We start from the raw sequence: 19,908 nt of genomic DNA on the forward strand, positions 1-19,908 counted from the left end.
CAAACGTCTCCTGTAATCAACTCCCTAAACATCCCCCACTGCAGCACCTCTCAGGCCATCAAGGGCTGGGAGTGAATTGAGATGCAGGACACAGTCACAGAGGAAGAGAAAAGAGAACAAAACAGCTCCAAAATGATTTATATGTGGTACATCCTGTCCCCAAAACGTCAGCTCTCGTAGCTACAGTCTGGGGCTGACCTCCTTCCTCACACAGAGCCTGAGAGATGGACGTCTTCTCTCCAGCAGCTGGGCCCTGTCTCTGACGTTTCCTGAGCAGCCCTGATCAGTGGAAACAGCATCGGAACTGCAGCTCGAGCTCCTTCAAGAGAGGAAGAGACCGCGGGCCAAGAGCTGCCAGAGTATTTATAACGCAGCCCTGTGCACTTCACCAATCTGATGATCAACAGCCTGCGTCTCGTACCCACGCAGTGTTTCTAACTTCTTTTCTTTTAATTTGCTAAATAAACAGTATCGCTGACTGTCACAGTTTAGCATTCAAATAAGTACTTTTGCAGATTCCGCACTGAGAAACGCTGCTCTCTCTTGGGACGTGTGAGGACCTGAGCGCTGAGCATGCCGGCAGCTCTGTGCCGGACGGTGTTGTACTGTACCCTTCCGCAGGTCCTGAAATCCACCGTGTCCCGGCCTCAGGCCCTCACAGCCAGCGCTGGTCTGTGAGTCAGGAAACCCAGCTCATTGGTGAGATCCCCTGGTCTCTCCCTCACTCTGGCACACAAGAAGAAAGCCACGCTGAGCACAGAAGCCAAGAGCAAATAAGCAAGACGCATGAAGCTGCTAATTGCAAAGTCCAGGCAGTGGGATCAGGTCCTGACTGGGTCTTCCCTGATCAGCTAAGTGCCTAGACCTGCAGCACCACATCCAGAAATCTTCTAAAGACCTAAATAACAAGTTACAGTACTTCCCTTAAGACGCAAACTAATCACTGGAAATCAAATTAAAAATTTATATGAAAAAACAAACAGATTTTGCCCAAAACAGCATATTCCTTCCAGTGACAAGAGAACAGCACCCCTGTAGTCCCAGTGAGGGGCGTGGAGCAGGGAGTGGCTCTGTCCCTGGGGACACTGCAGACACACCCACCTGTCAAGCTGCAGCTTGGGAGATCTCAGGTCATGTGGGAGGGGGCGAATCAGCATGTGTCCCCAGGGACAATTCTGAATATAGTTTGCTGGTTGAGAGACGGTGACAACAGACCCCCAGAAAAACTGCATCAGTCTTAAAGCCTGAGGAGACTCTCCACATACCTGCTGTCTGAACCTCTTCCAGTTGAGCCCCCAAGTCTCCCCTCCCTGTTCCTGGGTTAAGCAGGTTACTGACTAAAGACCACGGGATGATCAGGAAATGAATGTCTGACAGGCTGTCCTGGAGTGGCCCTGCACCATCGCTTTCCTTGGCTTTCACTCAGCATGAGCTCTTGACAGTAAACTGTTGTTTGAATTGATCTTTCACACTCTATGTCCATCGAGAAGCTCCAATGAGTGATATAGAGACAGAGAGAATGAGATTCAGGTGATGCACAGCACTTTCTCGTTATCGGTTACTGGTACAGGACACTGGGCCTCCTTGCTCCGACAGAGCAGGACAAGCGAAACTCCCAGCAGCCCCTCGCTGCAGCCTGTCAGCACTTCATTCTGCTCCTTGGAGACCTGGGCCATGAGTGTCGATGGCGCCAGACAGACCAGAGTCATTCAACCACAGGACAGAGCAAATCGATTTCAGCTGCTCAGCTACAGAACGTGATTGCAGCACAGGCATGTTAAACATGGTTTACTAAAAACAGGAATCTCGTCTCCTGATGAGGCTGATTAGAGAGGCAGTACGAGTGGAGAGTCCTCGCCTGCCAAGTGGGAGACTAAGGTTCAACTTCACAAGGGAGAGACTGGGAGGGAACACTGGATTCCACCGCAGCGCACCGTGGCCTGCTACACTGTGCTGCGTCACCTGCAATGGAGCATATCCCATAACTCACACTGCTGGTAATCTGCAATGCTGCTCTAATTTTCACAAATGCTTTGGAAATGCCTGTGTATCATTCCACACCAGTAAAGCTTCTTTCCAAGCCCAAGTTTTGAGGAAGAGCTAGCAGTAACAGCACAGAACTCACCCCAGCTCTTCCACAGGGTAACACTGATCACTTCATGAAATATTTAACCACGATGAGCAGTTCGCAAGGAAATAGCCCAAACCTTCCTGCAGGCTTCAGCCACATCATGAACAATCTTCTCCATTTGTAACAAGCCAGCAAGCACTCCTGACTACACAGGGGTGAGAGCAGGCTGCTGTCCTGGAGCGGAGCTCTCATGTAGTATTTATCAGCATCAGTTGCAGTGATTTTTAAACACACAGCGGTTATTCAGCTTCAGGTAAGGAGCCAGAGCTGTAGTGAAAGTGTCTGTCAGGCTCTGATTTTTAACCTCCATTATGTGTGCATCAACGAGAGCTCAGTCCCAGAGATGTTACCTAGTGTGCGCCCCGCAATGCCCAGAGCCCTGTGAACGAGGGGTCACTCTGTGTGCGCCCCGCAATGCCCAGAGCCCTGTGAACGAGGGGTCACTCTGTGTGCGCCCCGCAATGCCCAGAGCCCTGTGAACGAGGGGTCACTCTATTGGTGTCCCGCAATGCCCAGAGCCCTGTAAATGAGGGGTTACTCTGTTGGTGCCCCGCAATGCCCAGTGCCCTGTAAATGAGGGGTTACTCTCTGTGTGCGCCCTGCAATGCCTACAGCCAGTTAAAGAGGGTTTACTGTGAGTGCACCCCACGCTGCTGAGCGCCCAGTCCACTAGGGGGTACAGTGCTTTCGCCCCACACTGCTGAGCGCCCAGTCCACTAGGGGGTACAGTGCTTTCGCCCCAAGCTGCTGAGCGCCCAGTCCACTAGGGGGTACAGTGCTTTCACCCCACACTGCTGAGCACCCAGTCTCATGGGCTGAGGGAACTGTCCCTCTCCAGCCCGTGCAGCTGTCTGGTAGCTGAACAATCCATATCCAAGCTCACGAGATACAGGAGTGTACCTCAGTTCGGGGGATACCCCATGTCCCCAGATTGCTTCTGCTCCCCAAGCAGCTCCCTCCATCTTCTGAAACCCCTGCTTTGCTTTTATTCTGCTTTCGCGGCACATTGCCAGGGAAACTCGCTGGGATCTGCGGGTGCTGATTAAAATGTTGCAGACTGAAACAGGAACGTCTCGCCTCCACAGGAATTTGTAATTACTTCCCCTTGAACAAGAGCAGATTGGCACAACAGTGCTGGGCAAGAAGGCATGAGAATAAAGAGCTTCACCTGCGTAGACACCTCATCAGCGCACTGCTACTCTGTGCTTGCTAAGCAGGGGACAGAGCTGACAGCCAGAAAGAAGCCCATCCTCTGAACGTTAAAGACCCAGAATATGCTGCTCACATCTAGGTGTGGGTAACTCACTCCCGTCTCCCCGTCTGTGATCCACATAGGAAACCCTGGGCTTTCGAACAGGCTGGATGAAAATCCCTATGGGAACATACTGCAGTGTAAAGGGAGATGGCACAGGGGCATTGAGCGACAGGGTGCCCTAGCTCCTGGGTGCCCAGTGGCAGAGTTTCCCTGTAGAATGACACCGTCCTGCTGAGCGCTGTTCAGGGCTCAAGGGCATGTCCTGCCCGGACTGGCAGAAGGACCTCAACCATTTTAGTCCTCAACAGAGAAGACTACTAGGAGAATTGATACAAGCTTTAAAATTCTCAAACTTGTGAAAAAGTTAACCCAGTGGATTTCTTCAGAATGAGCAGTGAAATATGAACCAGAGGACACAAGTGGAAACTATGGGCAAGTGCATTTAAAAACCAAGAAGGTATTTACACAAAGAGTGGTGGGAGAGTGGAACAAGCTGCCCAGCCATGTTGCTGAAGCCGATATCCTGGTTTCTTTTAAGAAACAGCTGGGTGAGATCCTGGGATCAATTAACTTCTAGAATGGCCTCTTCTCATTTGTAGCCTTTCTTAAGGAACTGAGTCTAAGAGGACAGTGTCATTGACCACTTTAGCTTTAACAATGTCAACAAGAATCTTAGTGGTGGCAATGCTGAGCTGAGCTCTCTGTCTAGACGAGTGTATGGGAGGAGTGGGCTCTAGTACATCAGTAAGGAATGGCAGGGCAGTGTGAGCAAATCTTAACAATGTCACCCTCACTCCAAGACACCCAGGTTCCCTCTCTTCAAAAAATTCAGATTTGTTTCATCTACTGTGTAGACTGACGCCCAATGAATAATTCACATGATTAATTTAGCTCCATATCTGCAATTGTTTTAAATGCAGCATAGATGATTAGATGCTGATTAGCTCCTGCACAGCATGTCTGTTACCTTAAAGTTTATTTAAAATAAAAAATGCTGAGCATGTCTGGAAAAGATGCCCAACTGTAACATATTTACTGTACAGCTCGCTTTCAGTTCCCCGCATGACTCGAGCAGAGAAGCCCACGACTGCCATCTCTCACACAGTCACTGAAGGAGATGTTTGACATACAGTAGTAGATCTTGTTTTCAAGCTGTCATACCTCCGAAACTGGGAGCCAGGTGAGTGTGATGAATCATCACATTCTTTTTTTGTGAACCAGTTTATAGTATTTAGCCTTAAGTTTTCAAAAATAAACAAAGGAGCACAAAATGAATCACTCTGTTGAAAAATTCTCTCTACGGTAGTGCACAGAGTAGAGTTACTATGGATTCAAGGTCTGGATGCTCCTCACCAAGAATAAAGAGACACAGCCTTAGACTGAACCTGCTGCAGGAAACAGTGCCCACTGTCTTCTCATCACAGGGACAGGAGACAGGAGACACAGTGTCCACTGTCCTCTCATCACTGAGACAGGAGACAGTGTCCTTTGACCTGGGGCACAAGAAACACCTTAACCACCTCACCTTCACACTCAAACTGCAGTTTCAAGTTTTTTTTTTATTTCCAGGGCATGAGAATGAAAAGACATTTTGTTCAAAAAGATACAAAAAGTAAAAAATAAGACTTCATTGCAATTTAGAGAGCAAGTTGAATCTACAGTGCATGCTCAGTGACTGAAGATAGTCATCAGAGATAATGGGCAGGGCTGATATAATCTCCTTAACACTCAGCAAGACAAATCACATCGATCTGAACCACAGGCACAGGGCTTTTAGGAAAATCGGTCACAGTTCAATTAGGGCAGGTTTAGAAAGGCTGGGGTGATCACTGTTTATTGCTCCTGCTCCCTCATGTTAACCTTTCAGAAACCAGAATACACAGAGGAAGCTAAAGGAACATAAGATTATGGAGAAGCCATTTGAAAGCGGAGCAAGTGAACTGAAATTGTGCACATGCCAGACTAATTCAAATGTCCACTGCAGCATCCTAATGTTGCAGAAACCAAATGTAATAAAATCCAGAAGTAGACTAATGGATTAAAGTGGAAAAGGGCAGATGTCAGGCTCTTTTCTGCTCAGCCTCACTGTCAGTGAGAAACGCACAGCACAGCCTCTCGCCTAGCCTCGGCCCCGTCCTGTGAGACCTGACTGCGGCGCACAAGTCCTGACTGAAACGCTCAGAAACCCTCACAAGGACTCAACCAAACAGCCAAGAATCTGTGCTGGGTTCCCCCTTCCTCTGGCTTCAGTGCTTTCAGAAGACAGCGAGCTCTCAGACCCTGGATTCACCTGACAGCTTTCAAATATCTCCCCACTGCTCCCCGTTATACTGAACCTGACCAGGCGTTAATAAAAAAGCTTATCCTGGCAAGCAGCAGGCACAAGGCAGGGTACACCCTGGACAGGACGCCAATCCACCACAGGGCACAATTGAGTCAAATCTGTACATTCATTAAAGAGTACATGAATCTGAGCAAATCTGCCTCACTCCTGGAGAGTGACCAGGGCAGTCTGACAACTGATGGCCTTGGGTATAACACAGGTGGAGTAATTTATACAATTAGGATCACAAAGGGAATTATAAAAACTGTATTAGACCCTTTGAAACCTAAAGACAGCAGAGCCCTTGAAGGCAATCTGGCAAGTACTTAAAAACTCCTTGATTCTTACCTGCATCAACAGAAAAATGCATTTCTTATAATTATATTACAAATGGGCACAAACCAATAAACAAAAGTAATTAAAGGAAAAAACACTTACCTCCATCTACATTATTCCTCAGACGTCAGCTTTCCTGATGCTCCACCAGCAGATCACACTACAGCACGGATACTGTACCACCAACAGATCAGATCACAGCACAGATACTGTACCACCAGCAGGTCAGACCACAGCACAGATACTGTACCACCAGAAGATCACACTACAGCACAGATACTGTACCACCAACAGATCAGATCACAGCACAGATACTGTACCACCAGCAGGTCAGACCATAGCACAGATACTGTACAACCAGCAGGTCAGACCACAGCATAGATACTGTACCACCAACTGATAAGACCACAGCACAGATACCATACCACCCTCAGATCACACTACAGCACAGATGCTGTATCACCCACAGGTCAGACCACAGCACAGATACTGTACCACCAGCAGGTCAGACCACAGCACAGATACTGTACCACCAGCTGATCGGACCACAGCACAGATACTGTACCACCAGCAGATCACACTACAGCACAGATACTGTCACCAGCTGATCGGACCACAGCACAGATACTGTACCACCAGATGATCGGACCACAGCACAGATACTGTACCACCAACAGAGCAGATCACATCACACATCATTAGTTCACCCAAGATACACATGCCTTCAGGACATAAGGAGCACAGTTTAAATTGTAGTCCGATTTATAAAACCTCTTCACTATGAAACCCACCAGGAAAACAAAACCATATCTATCAGCACAGAAGCAAACAGAACGAACATAATGTCTAGAGAAAGAAAATTGTAAAATTATATAATGGAAATTTAAGGTGAGACAAAGCTTTTAAAATGAAGCACTTAGTCCTCAGGATGTCCAGTGATGCACAAAATACCCAAAAGCCCACCCTCCTCCTGCTGTCCAGGGCCAGGTCTCAGCTGCCTGCTTCACTCAAACCTGCACAGCTGATGTGGGGTTTCAGAGGAGCCACTCTTTGACACTCCACTGTCCAGAGGTGAAGTGAGGCACCGCAACACCTTTCAGGGCCTGATAATCCACAGGGACCCTTACATCCTAGGGGCAGTGTGCTCAGAGATGGGTAGTAGCGCAATAACAACCCAAAACACCAGGCAGGGAGCTGGACAGGAGAGGACGGCATGGCCCTGCCCCACCCCCCGTCCACAGAGAGACGTCACTCCCATGAGACGCTGGGCCCCTGGGCCCCTGGGCCCCTGGACGGCTCTCTGCACCTCCACTGCGACAGGAGGTTTCAACCTCTCAGGGCTCTCCTGAGCACATGGTGCTCGTGAAGCCCGGAGTGGTTCTGACTGAAAGTCACCCTCTGGTTATCGAGGGGATGGCAGCTCTCTTGCCCTTCTCTTGAGCAGGATGCAGGAGGAGGGGGAATCCACTAGGGCACAGCAGAGAGGACCAAGCCGGGCGGCTCAGAGAGAAACAGAACTGGGTCACTTACACTGAGGGGGTGCTCCTGGCCCAGGATCATCACACGCTGGGTGACCGGTCGCAGGAGCTTCTCCAGGATCAGCTGCATGTGTGCGTGAGTCTCCCCCTGCAGGACAGCATGGACAAGGGGTCAGCTATCACAGCACAGGGGAAACTCCTTCACTAGCTGCATCGGCAGCTCTTCTTGTCCACCTGTCCACTCCTCTTGTCCCACTGTCCACTCTGCTTGTCCATCTGTCCATTCCGCTTGTCCATCTGTCCACTGCACTTGCCCCACTGTCCACTCTGCCTGTCCATCTGTCCACTATACTTGCCCCACAGTATTAAGCAAACTGAAAGCCTCTTTGCCTCAAACCACAGCCCCAACACTGGGGACACACAAGCTCAGTGCCAGCTGAGTGTGGCCACACTGCAATGCAGCAGAGAGCCCACAGGAAGAGGGCTGTCCAGGGGGAGCTGCTGGGGGCTCCTGGACGACAGCTGGAGGGCTGCTGGGTAAACACCTCCTGCAGGAATCAGCTCCTAACATCACTAACTAGGACAGATCCCCTGGAGAAGACAGAGACCCATATTTCCTGACTCGAACTGCTAACACTCTGCTCAGTGCGGTCACCGCTCTGGGGTGGCCGGGGTAGTGATTTTGTTCGCCCAGGTCCCACACTCCTGCACTGACCCGCAGCAGAATGGACAGACAGGTCGTCCCTCTGTCACCACAGCTGGACCAGCACAGGCCCAAGGGCCCAAGCTGTGCTGGGAGGTGCAAGTCCACTTCACTGGTGGGGAAACGGTTTGTATTGTGGTTCAAATTAAACTGACACAACAGCTCCTGTGAAAGAACTCCTGTCTCAGGAGTGAGTGTGGACAGCCTGACTTCCCAGGAGGAGCAGGGAAGTCAGAGTGGACATACAGTGCCTTGCGAAAGTATTCGGCCCCCTTGAACTTTTCAACCTTTTGCCACATTTCAGGCTTCAAACATAAAGATATAAATTTTTTATTTTATGTGAAGAATCACCAACAAGTGGGACACAATTGTGAAGTGGAACGAAATCTATTGGATTTTTGAAACTTTTTTAACTAATAAAAAAATGAAAAGTGGGGCATGCAAAAGTATTCGGCCCCTTTACTTTCAGTGCAGCAAACTCACTCCAGAAGTTCAGCGAGGATCTCTGAATGATCCAATGTTGTCCTAAATGACTGATGGTGATAAATAGAATCCACCTGTGTGTAATCAAGTCTCTGTATAAATGCACCTGCTCTGTGATAGTCTCAAGGTTCTGTTGAAAGCGCAGAGAGCATCATGAAGACCAAGGAACACACCAGGCAGGTCCGTAATACTGTTGTGGAGAAGTTTAAAGCCAGATTTGGATACAAAAAGATTTCCCAAGCTTCAAACATCCCAAGGAGCACTGTGCAAGCGATCATCTTGAAATGGAAGGAGTATCAGACCACTGCAAATCTACCAAGACCTGGCCGTCCCTCTAAACTTTCAGCTCAGACAAGGAGAAGACTGATCAGAGATGCAGCCAAGAGGCCCATGATCACTCTGGATGAACTGCAGAGAACTACAGCTGAGGTGGGAGAGTCTGTCCATAGGACAACAATCAGTCTTACACTGCACAAATCTGGCCTTTATGGAAGAGTGGCAAGAAGAAAGCCATTTCTCAAAGATATCCATAAAAAGTCTCGTCTAAAGTTTGCCACAAGCCACCTGGGAGACACCCCAAACATGTGGAAGAAGGTGCTCTGGTCAGATGAAACCAAAATCGAACTTTTTGGCCACAATGCAAAACGATATGTTTGGCGTAAAAGCAACACAGCTCATCACCCTCAACACACCATCCCCACTGTCAAACATGGTGGTGGCAGCATCATGGTTTGGGCCTGCTTTTCTTCAGCAGGGACAGGGAAGATGGTTAAAATTGAGGGGAAGATGGATGCAGCCAAATACAGGACCATTCTGGATGAAAACCTGTTGGAGTCTGCAAAAGACCTGAAACTGGGACGGAGATTTATCTTCCAACAAGACAATGATCCCAAACATACAGCAAAATCTACAAAGGAATGGTTCACAAATAAACGTATCCAGGTGTTTGAATGGCCAAGTCAAAGTCCAGACCTGAATCCAATCGAGAATCTGTGGAAAGAGCTGAAAACTGCTGTTCACAAACGCTCTCCATCCAACCTCACTGAGCTCGAGCTGTTTTGCAAGGAAGAATGGGCAAGAATTTCAGTCTCTCGATGTGCAAAACTGATAGAGACATACCCCAAGCGACTTGCAGCTGTAATCGCAGCAAAAGGTGGCTCTACAAAGTATTAACGCAAGGGGGCCGAATAATTTTGCACGCCCCACTTTTCATTTTTTTATTAGTTAAAAAAGTTTCAAAAATCCAATAGATTTCGTTCCACTTCACAATTGTGTCCCACTTGTTGGTGATTCTTCACATAAAATAAAAAAATTATATCTTTATGTTTGAAGCCTGAAATGTGGCAAAAGGTTGAAAAGTTCAAGGGGGCCGAATACTTTCGCAAGGCACTGTAGGTGGACAGTGCTGCTGTGTGGACAGCCCGGCTCTCCAGCAGGAGCAGGGAAGTCAGAGTGGACATGGTGGACAGCCTGGCTCTCTAGCAGCAGCAGGAGCAGTGAACTGGACACCCTGTCCCTGAAAACCATGTTACTCACACCAGCTCTGCTATGCTCTCAGGTCTTGCAGGACACTACCACTTCCAGGAGGAGAATTCAGATCACACCGCTCGTCTCTGCCTGCGTGGCTAGCAGAGCTGTCAAGCCTGAGTATGCTGTATTGCAGCCAATACACCATGCTGGGGGGCCTGGATACATCCCTCCAACTGTATAAGGATTATTAATGAGTATATTTCTCACTGCACAGAAATCAGATCTAAGCACGTGCTTTAGCTTAACATCTGTGATGCACCGCAGTGAAGAGCTGAGAACAGAGCTGTGATGAAGGGAGCCTGGCTCAGTCCTCAAAGAGCTGCCGGACTGAGCTGGGCTGAGCTTGGCTGAAGCATCCACACTGCTGATTCACTGTCTGGGCTGAGCTGGGCTGAGCTGGGCTGAAGCATCCACACTGCTGATTCACTGTCTGGGCTGAGCTGGGCTGAGCTGGACTAAAGCAGCCACACTGCTGATCCACTGTCTGGGATGACCAGTCCCTCCCGAAGCGCAGGCTGACCCCAGCCCCAGAGTGAGCCTCGGCTCTTTGCCTTTACTTCCCCTGGTCTGGAGCGAGGCAGACACAGGCACGGCCAGGATGGACAAAGGGAGTGGACACAGGGACACAGGCTGGTACAGCGCCAGCTGGGACAAACCACAGGCAAAGAGCGAGATGAAATCTCATTTATCTGGGGCTCAGTCCAGGGGTTAGAAAGATAGATAGATAGATACTTTATTGATCCCGTGAGGGAAATTGCAGTGCAACAGCAGCTTAACACACACAACACAGCCACAGTGTAACGAATTATATAATAATGGTACAATACATACAATACAAGGTTACTCACAGTCCGGATGCACAAGAACAAACTAGAACAGAACAGTACACAGAACACAGAGTAACTATAGATATAAATATAAATATAAATATAAATGTATTGCACAGGTCCCTGGCATATATTGCACAAAAAGTGGTTGTAAACGGGAAAAAGAAAAAGAAAGAGAACAGATGTAGCAGTAGATGTGTAGATGCGTTTAGTCCAGAAACAGGTCACTGTCGATGTTGCCTCTGCCAAGACGCAAGGTGGATGCATTGTACAGTCTTATGGCAGACGGCAAGAATGACCTTCTGTAGCGCTCCCTGTCGCACCGTGGATGAATCAGTCTATTGCTGAACGTGCTCTTCATTCCTGCAAGCCTGTCATAGAGGGGATGGGAGAAGTTGTCCATGATGGCCTCTAGTTTGGACCTCATTCTCCTCTCAGCCACTACCTCCAAGGAGTCCAGGTCAGACCCAATGACAGAGCTTGCTCTCCTGATGAGCTTGTTCAGCCTTTTGGAATCTACTGCTCTAATCCCAGAGCCCCAGCACACCACTGCGTAGAAAATGGCACTCGCTACCACCGACTGATAGAACATGTGTAGCATCTTCCTACACACATTGAAGGACCTGAGCCTCCTCAAGAAGTAGAGTCGGCTCTGTCCCTTCTTATAGATGGCCTCGATGTTCTTAGACCATTCCAGTCTATCGTCGATGTGCACACCCAGGTACTTGTACGAGTCCACCATCTCCACGCCACTCCCATGGATGTAGACAGGAGTAGGTTTGACCTTTTTCCTCCTGAAATCTACCACCAGTTCCTTTGTCTTTGTAACATTCAGTTCCAAGTGGTTCACCCCACACCACTCCACAAAGCTGCTGACCAGTCCTCTGTACTCCTCCTCCTGTTCACCCTTGATACATCCCACAATTGCAGAGTCATCTGAGAACTTCTGCAGGTGGCATGACTTTGAGTTGTACTTAAAGTCCGAAGTATAGAGGGTGAAGAGGAATGGAGAAAGAACTGTCCCTTGAGGTGCCCCTGTGTTACTCACTACCTGTTCAGACACACGGTTCTGAAGTCTCACAGACTGTGGTCTGCCTGTCAGGTAGTCAGTGATCCACGAGGTCGTGGAGGCATCGACTTGCATCTCCTCCAGCTTCCTCCTTAGAAGTAAGGGCTGGATGGTATTGAAGGCACTGGAGAAGTCGAAAAACATGATCCTTACAGTGTTGCCAGCCCTGTCCAGGTGTGAGTAGGCCCTTTGCAGCATGTAGATGATCGCATCCTCCACACCAACACTGGGCTGGTAGGCAAACTGTAGGGTGTCCAGTGATGAGCTGACCAGGGGTCTCAGGTGGGATAAGACCAGCCTCTCCAGTGTCTTCATGATGTGAGAAGTCAGTGCAACTGGTCTGTAGTCATTGAGGACAGAGGGGCACCCTTTCTTTGGTACCGGGACCAGGCATGATGTCTTCCAGAGCACCGGGACTCTTTCCAAGCACAGGCTCAGGTTGAACAGTCGCTGGAGCACTCCGCTCAGCTGATCAGCACAGGCCCTCAGAACTCTGGGGCAGATGTTATCTGGTCCTGTGGCCTTACCCTCGTGCAGCCTCTTCAGCTCCTTCTTCACCTGGTCAGCTGTGATGGTCAGCCTGGCCTGGGGGATGGTGCTCATAGTGCTTTCAGTGCTGCAGGTGTTAATGGCGGAGGTGTTGGAGAGTGGCAGCTGTGGGGGATGGGTGGGTGAGTAGCCGTCGGGGGTTGTGGCTGTAGGCGGCCATGTTTGTGGGGGGATGGAGGAGGTATTGGGCAGTCGCAGCTGTGAAGGGTTAGGGAGCGTGTGGCTGTGGGGGGATGGGTGTTGCGCCACAGAGGACCCAGAATCAAACCTGTTAAAGAACTGGTTCAACTCGTTGGCCATCTCCAGGTTCCCTTCTGTTGCACCCCCAGCCTGTTTGAAGCCAGTGATCTCTCTCATGCTGCTCCATACATCTCTCACCCTATTCCTTTGCAGCTTGTCCTCGATCTTCTTTCTGTATGCGTCCTTGCTCTCTCTTAGCTTCTGCTTTAGCTCCCTCTGTACACGCTTGACCTCTTCCTTATCTCCCCTCCTAAAGGCTCTCTTCTTGTCATTCAGAAGAGCCTTCAGGTCGCTGGTGATCCAGGGTTTGTTATTGGAAAAGCAGTGTACGTCTTTGGTGGGGATGGTGTTATCTACGCAGAAGTTAATATAGTCAGTGACACAGTCCACCATGCTGTCTATGTCGTCCCCATGTGGTTCGCACAGCACATCCCAGTCGGTGGCCTCCAAAGCACCACGTAGATCCTCCATAGCCTCCTGAGACCATCTCCTCACAGTCCTCATGGTCACAGGTTGGCGCTGGACAATAGGCGTGTACAATGGTGTAAGCAAGACAAGGTTGTGATCTGATCTGCCAAGGGGGGGAAGGGCTGTGGAACTATATGCATCCTTAGCATTGGCATATAATAAGTCCAGTGTTTTGTTTTCTCTGGTCGGGCACTTAACAAACTGGTGGAAAGTAGGCAGAGTGGTGGAAATGTGAACATTGTTCAAGGAATTGTAAAATATGCCTTACAACCCTAATTGATTTAATTGGAAAAATGTCAAAATCACGTTTGAAGTAGCTTGTATATAAATATTAACTCTGCAAAGAGCACTGAGGCTATAATTTCAAATTCAGGATGTCTTTACATTTTCAGCAGAAACAACAATTTTAGCCAGGATCCCAGGCAACCAAACAGGAGCCTAAGAAAGGTCAATTGGCTCTTCTAGCACAGACTGTTGCTAATTAGCTGTGAAAGATCTCATCTTTCAGCTTCAGCAATCTAGCTGGGCAGCTTGATTCACACCCCCACAACCCTCTGTGTAAATATGTGCCTCCAGAAAGCAGCATGTCTTAGTCCTCAAGGCTTCATCACGCTGTCCTGTTCCATCTGCATGTGTATAATGTGCTCATTTAAAATATTAATTATTAACATTCAATTTCTAAGAACAATTATGTAATATTAGAAATTAGTTGACCAATCAAGACTTACAGTAGATGCCCAAACCAAATAAACGAATCACTGAAGCAGACTGGAAGCTCCACCTCTATACAGTGCATGAACGGGTTTCTGAGGTTTCAGGGCGTTTGAGCTAATGAAACCAATGTGTCGTAGTTGGGAAAGAGCAGAAGTGATGGGACTCCCTGTATCTCCCCTCTGGCTTCGCCTTGTCCAGTCTGCTCAAGCCAGGAAATTACAGAAATTCACTGAAGAAGCACTTGTTACCTGTCTGTCTGTGTTATCTGTGTACATGTGCAGTACTGTATATACATCGAAGAGTAGTGCTTAATAGGACAGTATCTGTCCACAGCTTCGCCTCTTGTCTGTCGTGCTCCTGGTTCAGTCCCACATGCCCTGTTATTTCCTGTGTCTGGGTTGTCAGTCCTTGCTGGGGCCAGAGCGAAGCAGTGTGGGATTGTACAGAATCGCGGAGGATGAAGATGTGCGTCGCTCTGTCTCTCTCACCATTCCCGGCTTGTGCAGCAGCTCCAGGACGCTTCCCAGCAGCTCCAGACAGGTCTCCTCCTCCGTCCAGCTGGTGACCAGAGCCTGCACCTCTCCCACCAGGCCAGGGAGCAGAGCGTCACGGCACTCTGTAACACAACACAGCAAGGAACCGAGGTCTCAGCATCACAGGCTTTGGTGGAAGATAGAGGGGATTTGGGGGAGAGGGCCAGGGGCCGGTGTCCGTGTGCATGATGGCTTCTTAATAATAAGAATTAATAATAATTCCCTACACTTATATGGACACTCCACTCAAAACGCTTTACAGGTAATGGGGACCCCCTCCACCACCACCAGTGTGCAGCCCCACCTGGCTGATGCACCAGTCTGCTCCCCACAAACCAGCTCTCAGTGGGGAGGAGAGCAGAGTGATGAAGCCAGTTCAGAGATGGGGGTTATTAGGAGGCCATGACTGGTAACAACCAGAGGGAACTTTGCCCAGGATACTGGGGTGACTCTGCTACTCTTTTCGAGAAACACCCTGGGATTTTTAATGAGCACAGAGAGTCAGGACCTCGGTTTTACGTCTCAAACGAAGGACGGCGCCTTTTTACAGTATAGTGTCCCAGTCGCAATACTGGGGCATTAGGACCCACTCAGACACCTCTTCCAGCAGCAACCTTAGTTTTTCCCCAGAAGTCTCCCATCCAGGTACTGGCCAAGCTCACACCTGCGGAGCTCCAGTGGGCTGCCAGCTGGGAGTTGCAGGGTTATATGCCTGCTGGCCAGATTGTGTTTGATCAATTCCTCACAGCCCTCACAACACTCGAAATTTACTGTTCCGATTCACAACACACCACTAACGGTGGCCTCAGCGCAGTTCTCTGTGTGCTGTCGAGGGGAATTGGCAAGCCCTGTCAGAGCTCCAGTCACCTGGGGGTGTCCAGTCAGGCACTGTGTCCCCTAGGACAGACACACTCACAGAGCTATACTGCACTCTCAGAAATATACACACTCACAGAGCTGTACTGCACTCACAGAAATATACACACTCACAGAGCTATACTGCACTCACAGAAATATACACACTCACAGAGCTATACTGCACTCACAGAAATATACACACTCACAGAGCTGTACTGCACTCACAGAAATATACACACTCGCAGAGCTATATTGCACTCACAGAAATATACACACTCACAGAGCAATACTGCACTCACAAAGATGCACACACTCACAGAGCTATATTGCACTCACAGAAATATACACACTCACAGAGCAATACTGCACTCACAAAGATGCACACACTCACAGAGCTATATTGCACTCACAGAAATATACACACTCACAGAGCTATATTGCACTCACAGAAATATACACACTCACAGAGCTGTACTGCACTCACAGAAATATACACACTCACAGAGCTATATTGCACTCACAGAAATATACACACTCACAGAGCTGTACTGCACTCACAGAAATATACACACTCACAGAGCTATATTGCACTCACAGAAATATACACACTCACAGAGCTGTACTGCACTCACAGAAATATACACACTCACAGAGCTGTACTGCACTCACAGAAATATACACACTCACAGAGCTATACTGCACTCACAGAAATATACACACTCACAGAGCTATACTGCACTCACAGAAATATACACACTCACAGAGCTACAGTATATTGCACTCACAGAGACAGACACACTCATACGCCGTTAACGGTCCTATGAGGTCTTCAGACTGACTTAATAATAACATTGGGCATCGTGTGCAGCTCTGGTCCTGAGCAGAGACCTGACAAAAACACAGGCTCACAAAGAGTGAGCAGCTCAAGAAAGGCCCACATCCATTCAGCTCTTCCTTTTTTCCACAAGATTGTACTCCTGGCTTGCAGAGTTTTTTGGAACATCAGCAAGGCAAGTAGAGGTAAAACAAGCCAAAGAATGACAGCAAGGTTTTCGTGGTGATGCAGTGACGCTGTGCATCAGGATACGTGCACTGCAACCCCAGGAGGGACGACATGACAAAGAGGCACTTCACCCCTTTCCTCTTTTCACAAGTGTGGCTTTGGAAGGACTTAGTAAGATTCAGGCACAGTAAGGACTGTTTTCGGCGAGAGCAAACGCGTTCTTATCGATTATCTTCCCCTCCTCCTAGTTCCGCGACCAGAGGCACACTCGGCGGGCACGGAGGGCGTGGCGAGGGCGATCTAGGGCGGGGCGAGGGGCGGTGAATGTGCATGGGGGCGTGGCCTGTGATGTAAAGACGTGATATTTACAAGTAGGAACGAGGAAGTAGGCGAAATCATAATTTTCTCTTCTCACACACGTGAATTAAAATGAATTTAAAAGGTTCTGTAATATGGTAACCATCATTATACACGATATTCTAAGCCTGGTCTTGGTGAAACACACCTCCCCGTGTGTAATGACACGAAGAAAAGCAGGACAACGAGATCCAGCAGGGCCGTTTAGATGAAGTATCCCAAACGGGACTGAACAGCTCTTGGCTACAAGACCCACAATTACCATTTTTAAATACAAAAACTCCTGCAAGACAGGTTTTATACTCTTTGCCAACAACACATTAAATCCTTGATTGATCCTCCTGGCCAGCTAGCTGCAGCTGGAAAGGGTCTCTAATGGAAAATCTAGACGTGTGGTTTTCAGTCTTTACTCTGTATTAAAAACATAATTCACATTTGAGAAGAAATATCATACATTTAAACTAGATTTGAAGGTGACTGACTAGTTACCCCTGATCGTTCTTGTACAGCAGGTCTTTCATCTCAATGACAAACTTAATTTATCTTACAATTAGCTTAATTTAATATTTTGCTTCTTTCATTTGGCACAGATTATTATTTACTGACACAACAAGAACTAAGCACCTACCTATGGATTTATAGGCAAATTTGTAGTTATTTATGTTCACATTTACATTTCAATAACCATTTCTAGCAAGGTTATATAAAATATTGAGCTTGCTGTGCTGATGATGCAATCATGATTTGGTCTGAAAGTTAATTTAGACATGTTTGTGCATCAACCACAGTTAAATCATTCCACTCTTGAAAAGGCAATGTGTTTGTTTTGTTGCTGTTTGTCTTTAAAGCAGCGAAAGCACTGTGAGTACATACAGGGACCCTGAAGCTGTAACACCTGCTATCTGCTAGAGTCCAGAACTGAAAAGATGCCTCCCAGGTGGTCAGTCTGTGATGCACGTATTCCCTTCTCAAAACTGGTTGAATGATGTAATATGTAAGATTAAGGTAGCTAAAAATGCCAGTTAATTTATTGCCAGACCAAAAAACAACAGACAAAACTCATATAGAGTTAACTATATGCTGTGCCGTGCAAAAGTATTCAGACCCTTGCATAATTTTCACATTGTTGCTGTGGAGCTTGCACATGACCTGTTGTTATACTGTTATACAACATAATCCACACATTAGAAGCACAAACCAAAAAAAGAAGTACAGTAAATAGATCTTTCATTTGAAAGAAAAAAAATGGAAAAGTAATGATTAATTGAGTTTTGCTGTGGGAAAACTCAATTAATTTAGGTGCACCTAATTGGCTTAATGAGCCACACAATGAGATGGGTGGCCTGCGTCTGTGTGCAGTAATACGTGTTCACATGATCTCAGAATAAATACACCTGTCTCTGGTAGTTCCTGCTGACACGAAGTGCATTTCAAGTAAGGATTTAACTATGACCACTGAGGACTTTCTCAAAGGCATTTAGAGATGAAGCAGTGGAAAAGCACAGATTAGGCCAAAGGTATAAAACATCCCAATACACTGAATATTCCTTTGAGCTCTGTGAAGACACAGTGGAAGAGTGGAGGATTAATTGGATGGCCCAGACACCACCTCGACCAGGCTGTCCCTCCAGCTGGGAAGGAGGTGACTTTTTGAAAGAGCTAAATTCTTTTCCAACTTAAATCCATTTCATTTATAACAGGACAAGATGGAAGCAGAGCACAAAGAATTAGCAAGAGACCAGCCTGACATTGAGAAAGTCAATCCAGCAGATCTCTTCGATAAGTGAAAGTCCAAAGCTACTCTGCAGTGGCTCAAGACAGCAAATACTCTTGTGGCACAATCCCATGGGGAATCTGTGGAGAGCCCAGAAAAATGCTGTCCATAAAGAATGCCCAGGAACTCCGGAGATCTTCAGCAAATCTGCCAAGAAGAATGCGCCCAAAACTGTACCACGCTGGCAGAGTGGTGCCTGTAATTACAGCAAAATAAGCTTTTGCCAAAGACTGCATTCACAGGTCTGGGTTCTTATACATGCCAGCCCCGTTCAGTTCTTTTCTCTTTATTTGTGCTGGGTTTGAGCATTCAGGATATGAATAAAATATTAAGTTAAAAAGTACAAAAAGTGTCACCTAGGAGGGGCGTGAAAACTTTGTGAAGACACTCGACCTCATCTGTGCCCAACAGAGCGTGAGGAGGAGGAGGAAAACTGGCTCCTCACCTTCTTCTCCACCCTGCTGCTGCTGCTCACTGCACGAGCTCAGACTGGACCCCGGAAATGGAGCGTGGAGCTGCCATCTGCACAGCGGGCTTCCAAAGCTCCTTCATAAGGGCTTGCTCTTGTTTCACAGCTGTACCTCCTCTAGTCTCTCCGCTCTATTTGTCCCACAATTAGAACAACGTCTCGGATCGCTTTCTGTGTATCATGTGACGTTCCCTGTCTCAGTTGTTTTCCCATCGGTGGGTGTGAAAGAGTGCTGGGGATGCAGCCTTCCCTGGCGCTGGCTCCCTGTGGACTTCAGGGTCAAATCCACAACCTTACCGCCCAGCGTTCAGCTCTGCAGAGCTGGGCTCTCGACCCCTCACTTGAACTCTGGCCTTCTTCCAGCTCCTGAGGCTGTGCATGCAGGGGGCCTCCAGCAGGCCCTAGGGCTGGGGTTTCGATTCTGTTGTACGGACAGTATCTCAAGCGGAAAACCACACTGATGAGGGCTTGAAACACGGTCATTGTTGTTTTACTGGAAAACACCGAACATTTCAAATATGCAAGAAAATAAACCAGGAGGAGTGTGTTGTGCAAAAGTGAGGACTGCTCTGCTTTGCCTATTGTTTCCCATCTCCCATTATGTTGTAATTTCCAGTTCCCAGCTCCAGGAGAGCGACGCCCCAGGCAGTGTGAAAGTGAATACTGTAAATACTGCTTTCCCACTCTCTCATGGACAAGGAAGACAGTTTATAAAAATGACAAAACAGAGAGGGTGTCCCTGCACACACCTTCTCATGAGCTTGAGTTTGACAGCAGCCTGACCGCCTGCTCGTTCACAACACACAGG

General features: G+C 48.1%; 1 protein-coding gene across 2 annotated transcripts in view; it reads right to left on the minus strand.

Moving 5' to 3' along the window:
• The window catches only part of LOC148837226 (dedicator of cytokinesis protein 2-like), a 282,886-nt gene that overhangs the window by 191,297 nt on the left and 71,681 nt on the right, over positions 1–19,908 (minus strand). For both annotated transcript variants that reach the window (XM_088911625.1, XM_088911624.1), the window contains 2 exons: positions 14,595–14,722; positions 7,576–7,671 (listed from right to left, as the gene is read on the minus strand). In XM_088911625.1, the coding sequence (XP_088767751.1) occupies positions 7,576–7,671; positions 14,595–14,722 (224 nt within the window). The remainder of the gene's footprint in view (positions 1–7,575; positions 7,672–14,594; positions 14,723–19,908) is intronic.

The sequence above is a fragment of the Atractosteus spatula genome, chromosome 3, assembly GCF_055471065.1.
Source record: "Atractosteus spatula isolate fAtrSpa1 chromosome 3, fAtrSpa1.hap1, whole genome shotgun sequence".
NCBI lineage: Eukaryota > Metazoa > Chordata > Actinopteri > Semionotiformes > Lepisosteidae > Atractosteus > Atractosteus spatula.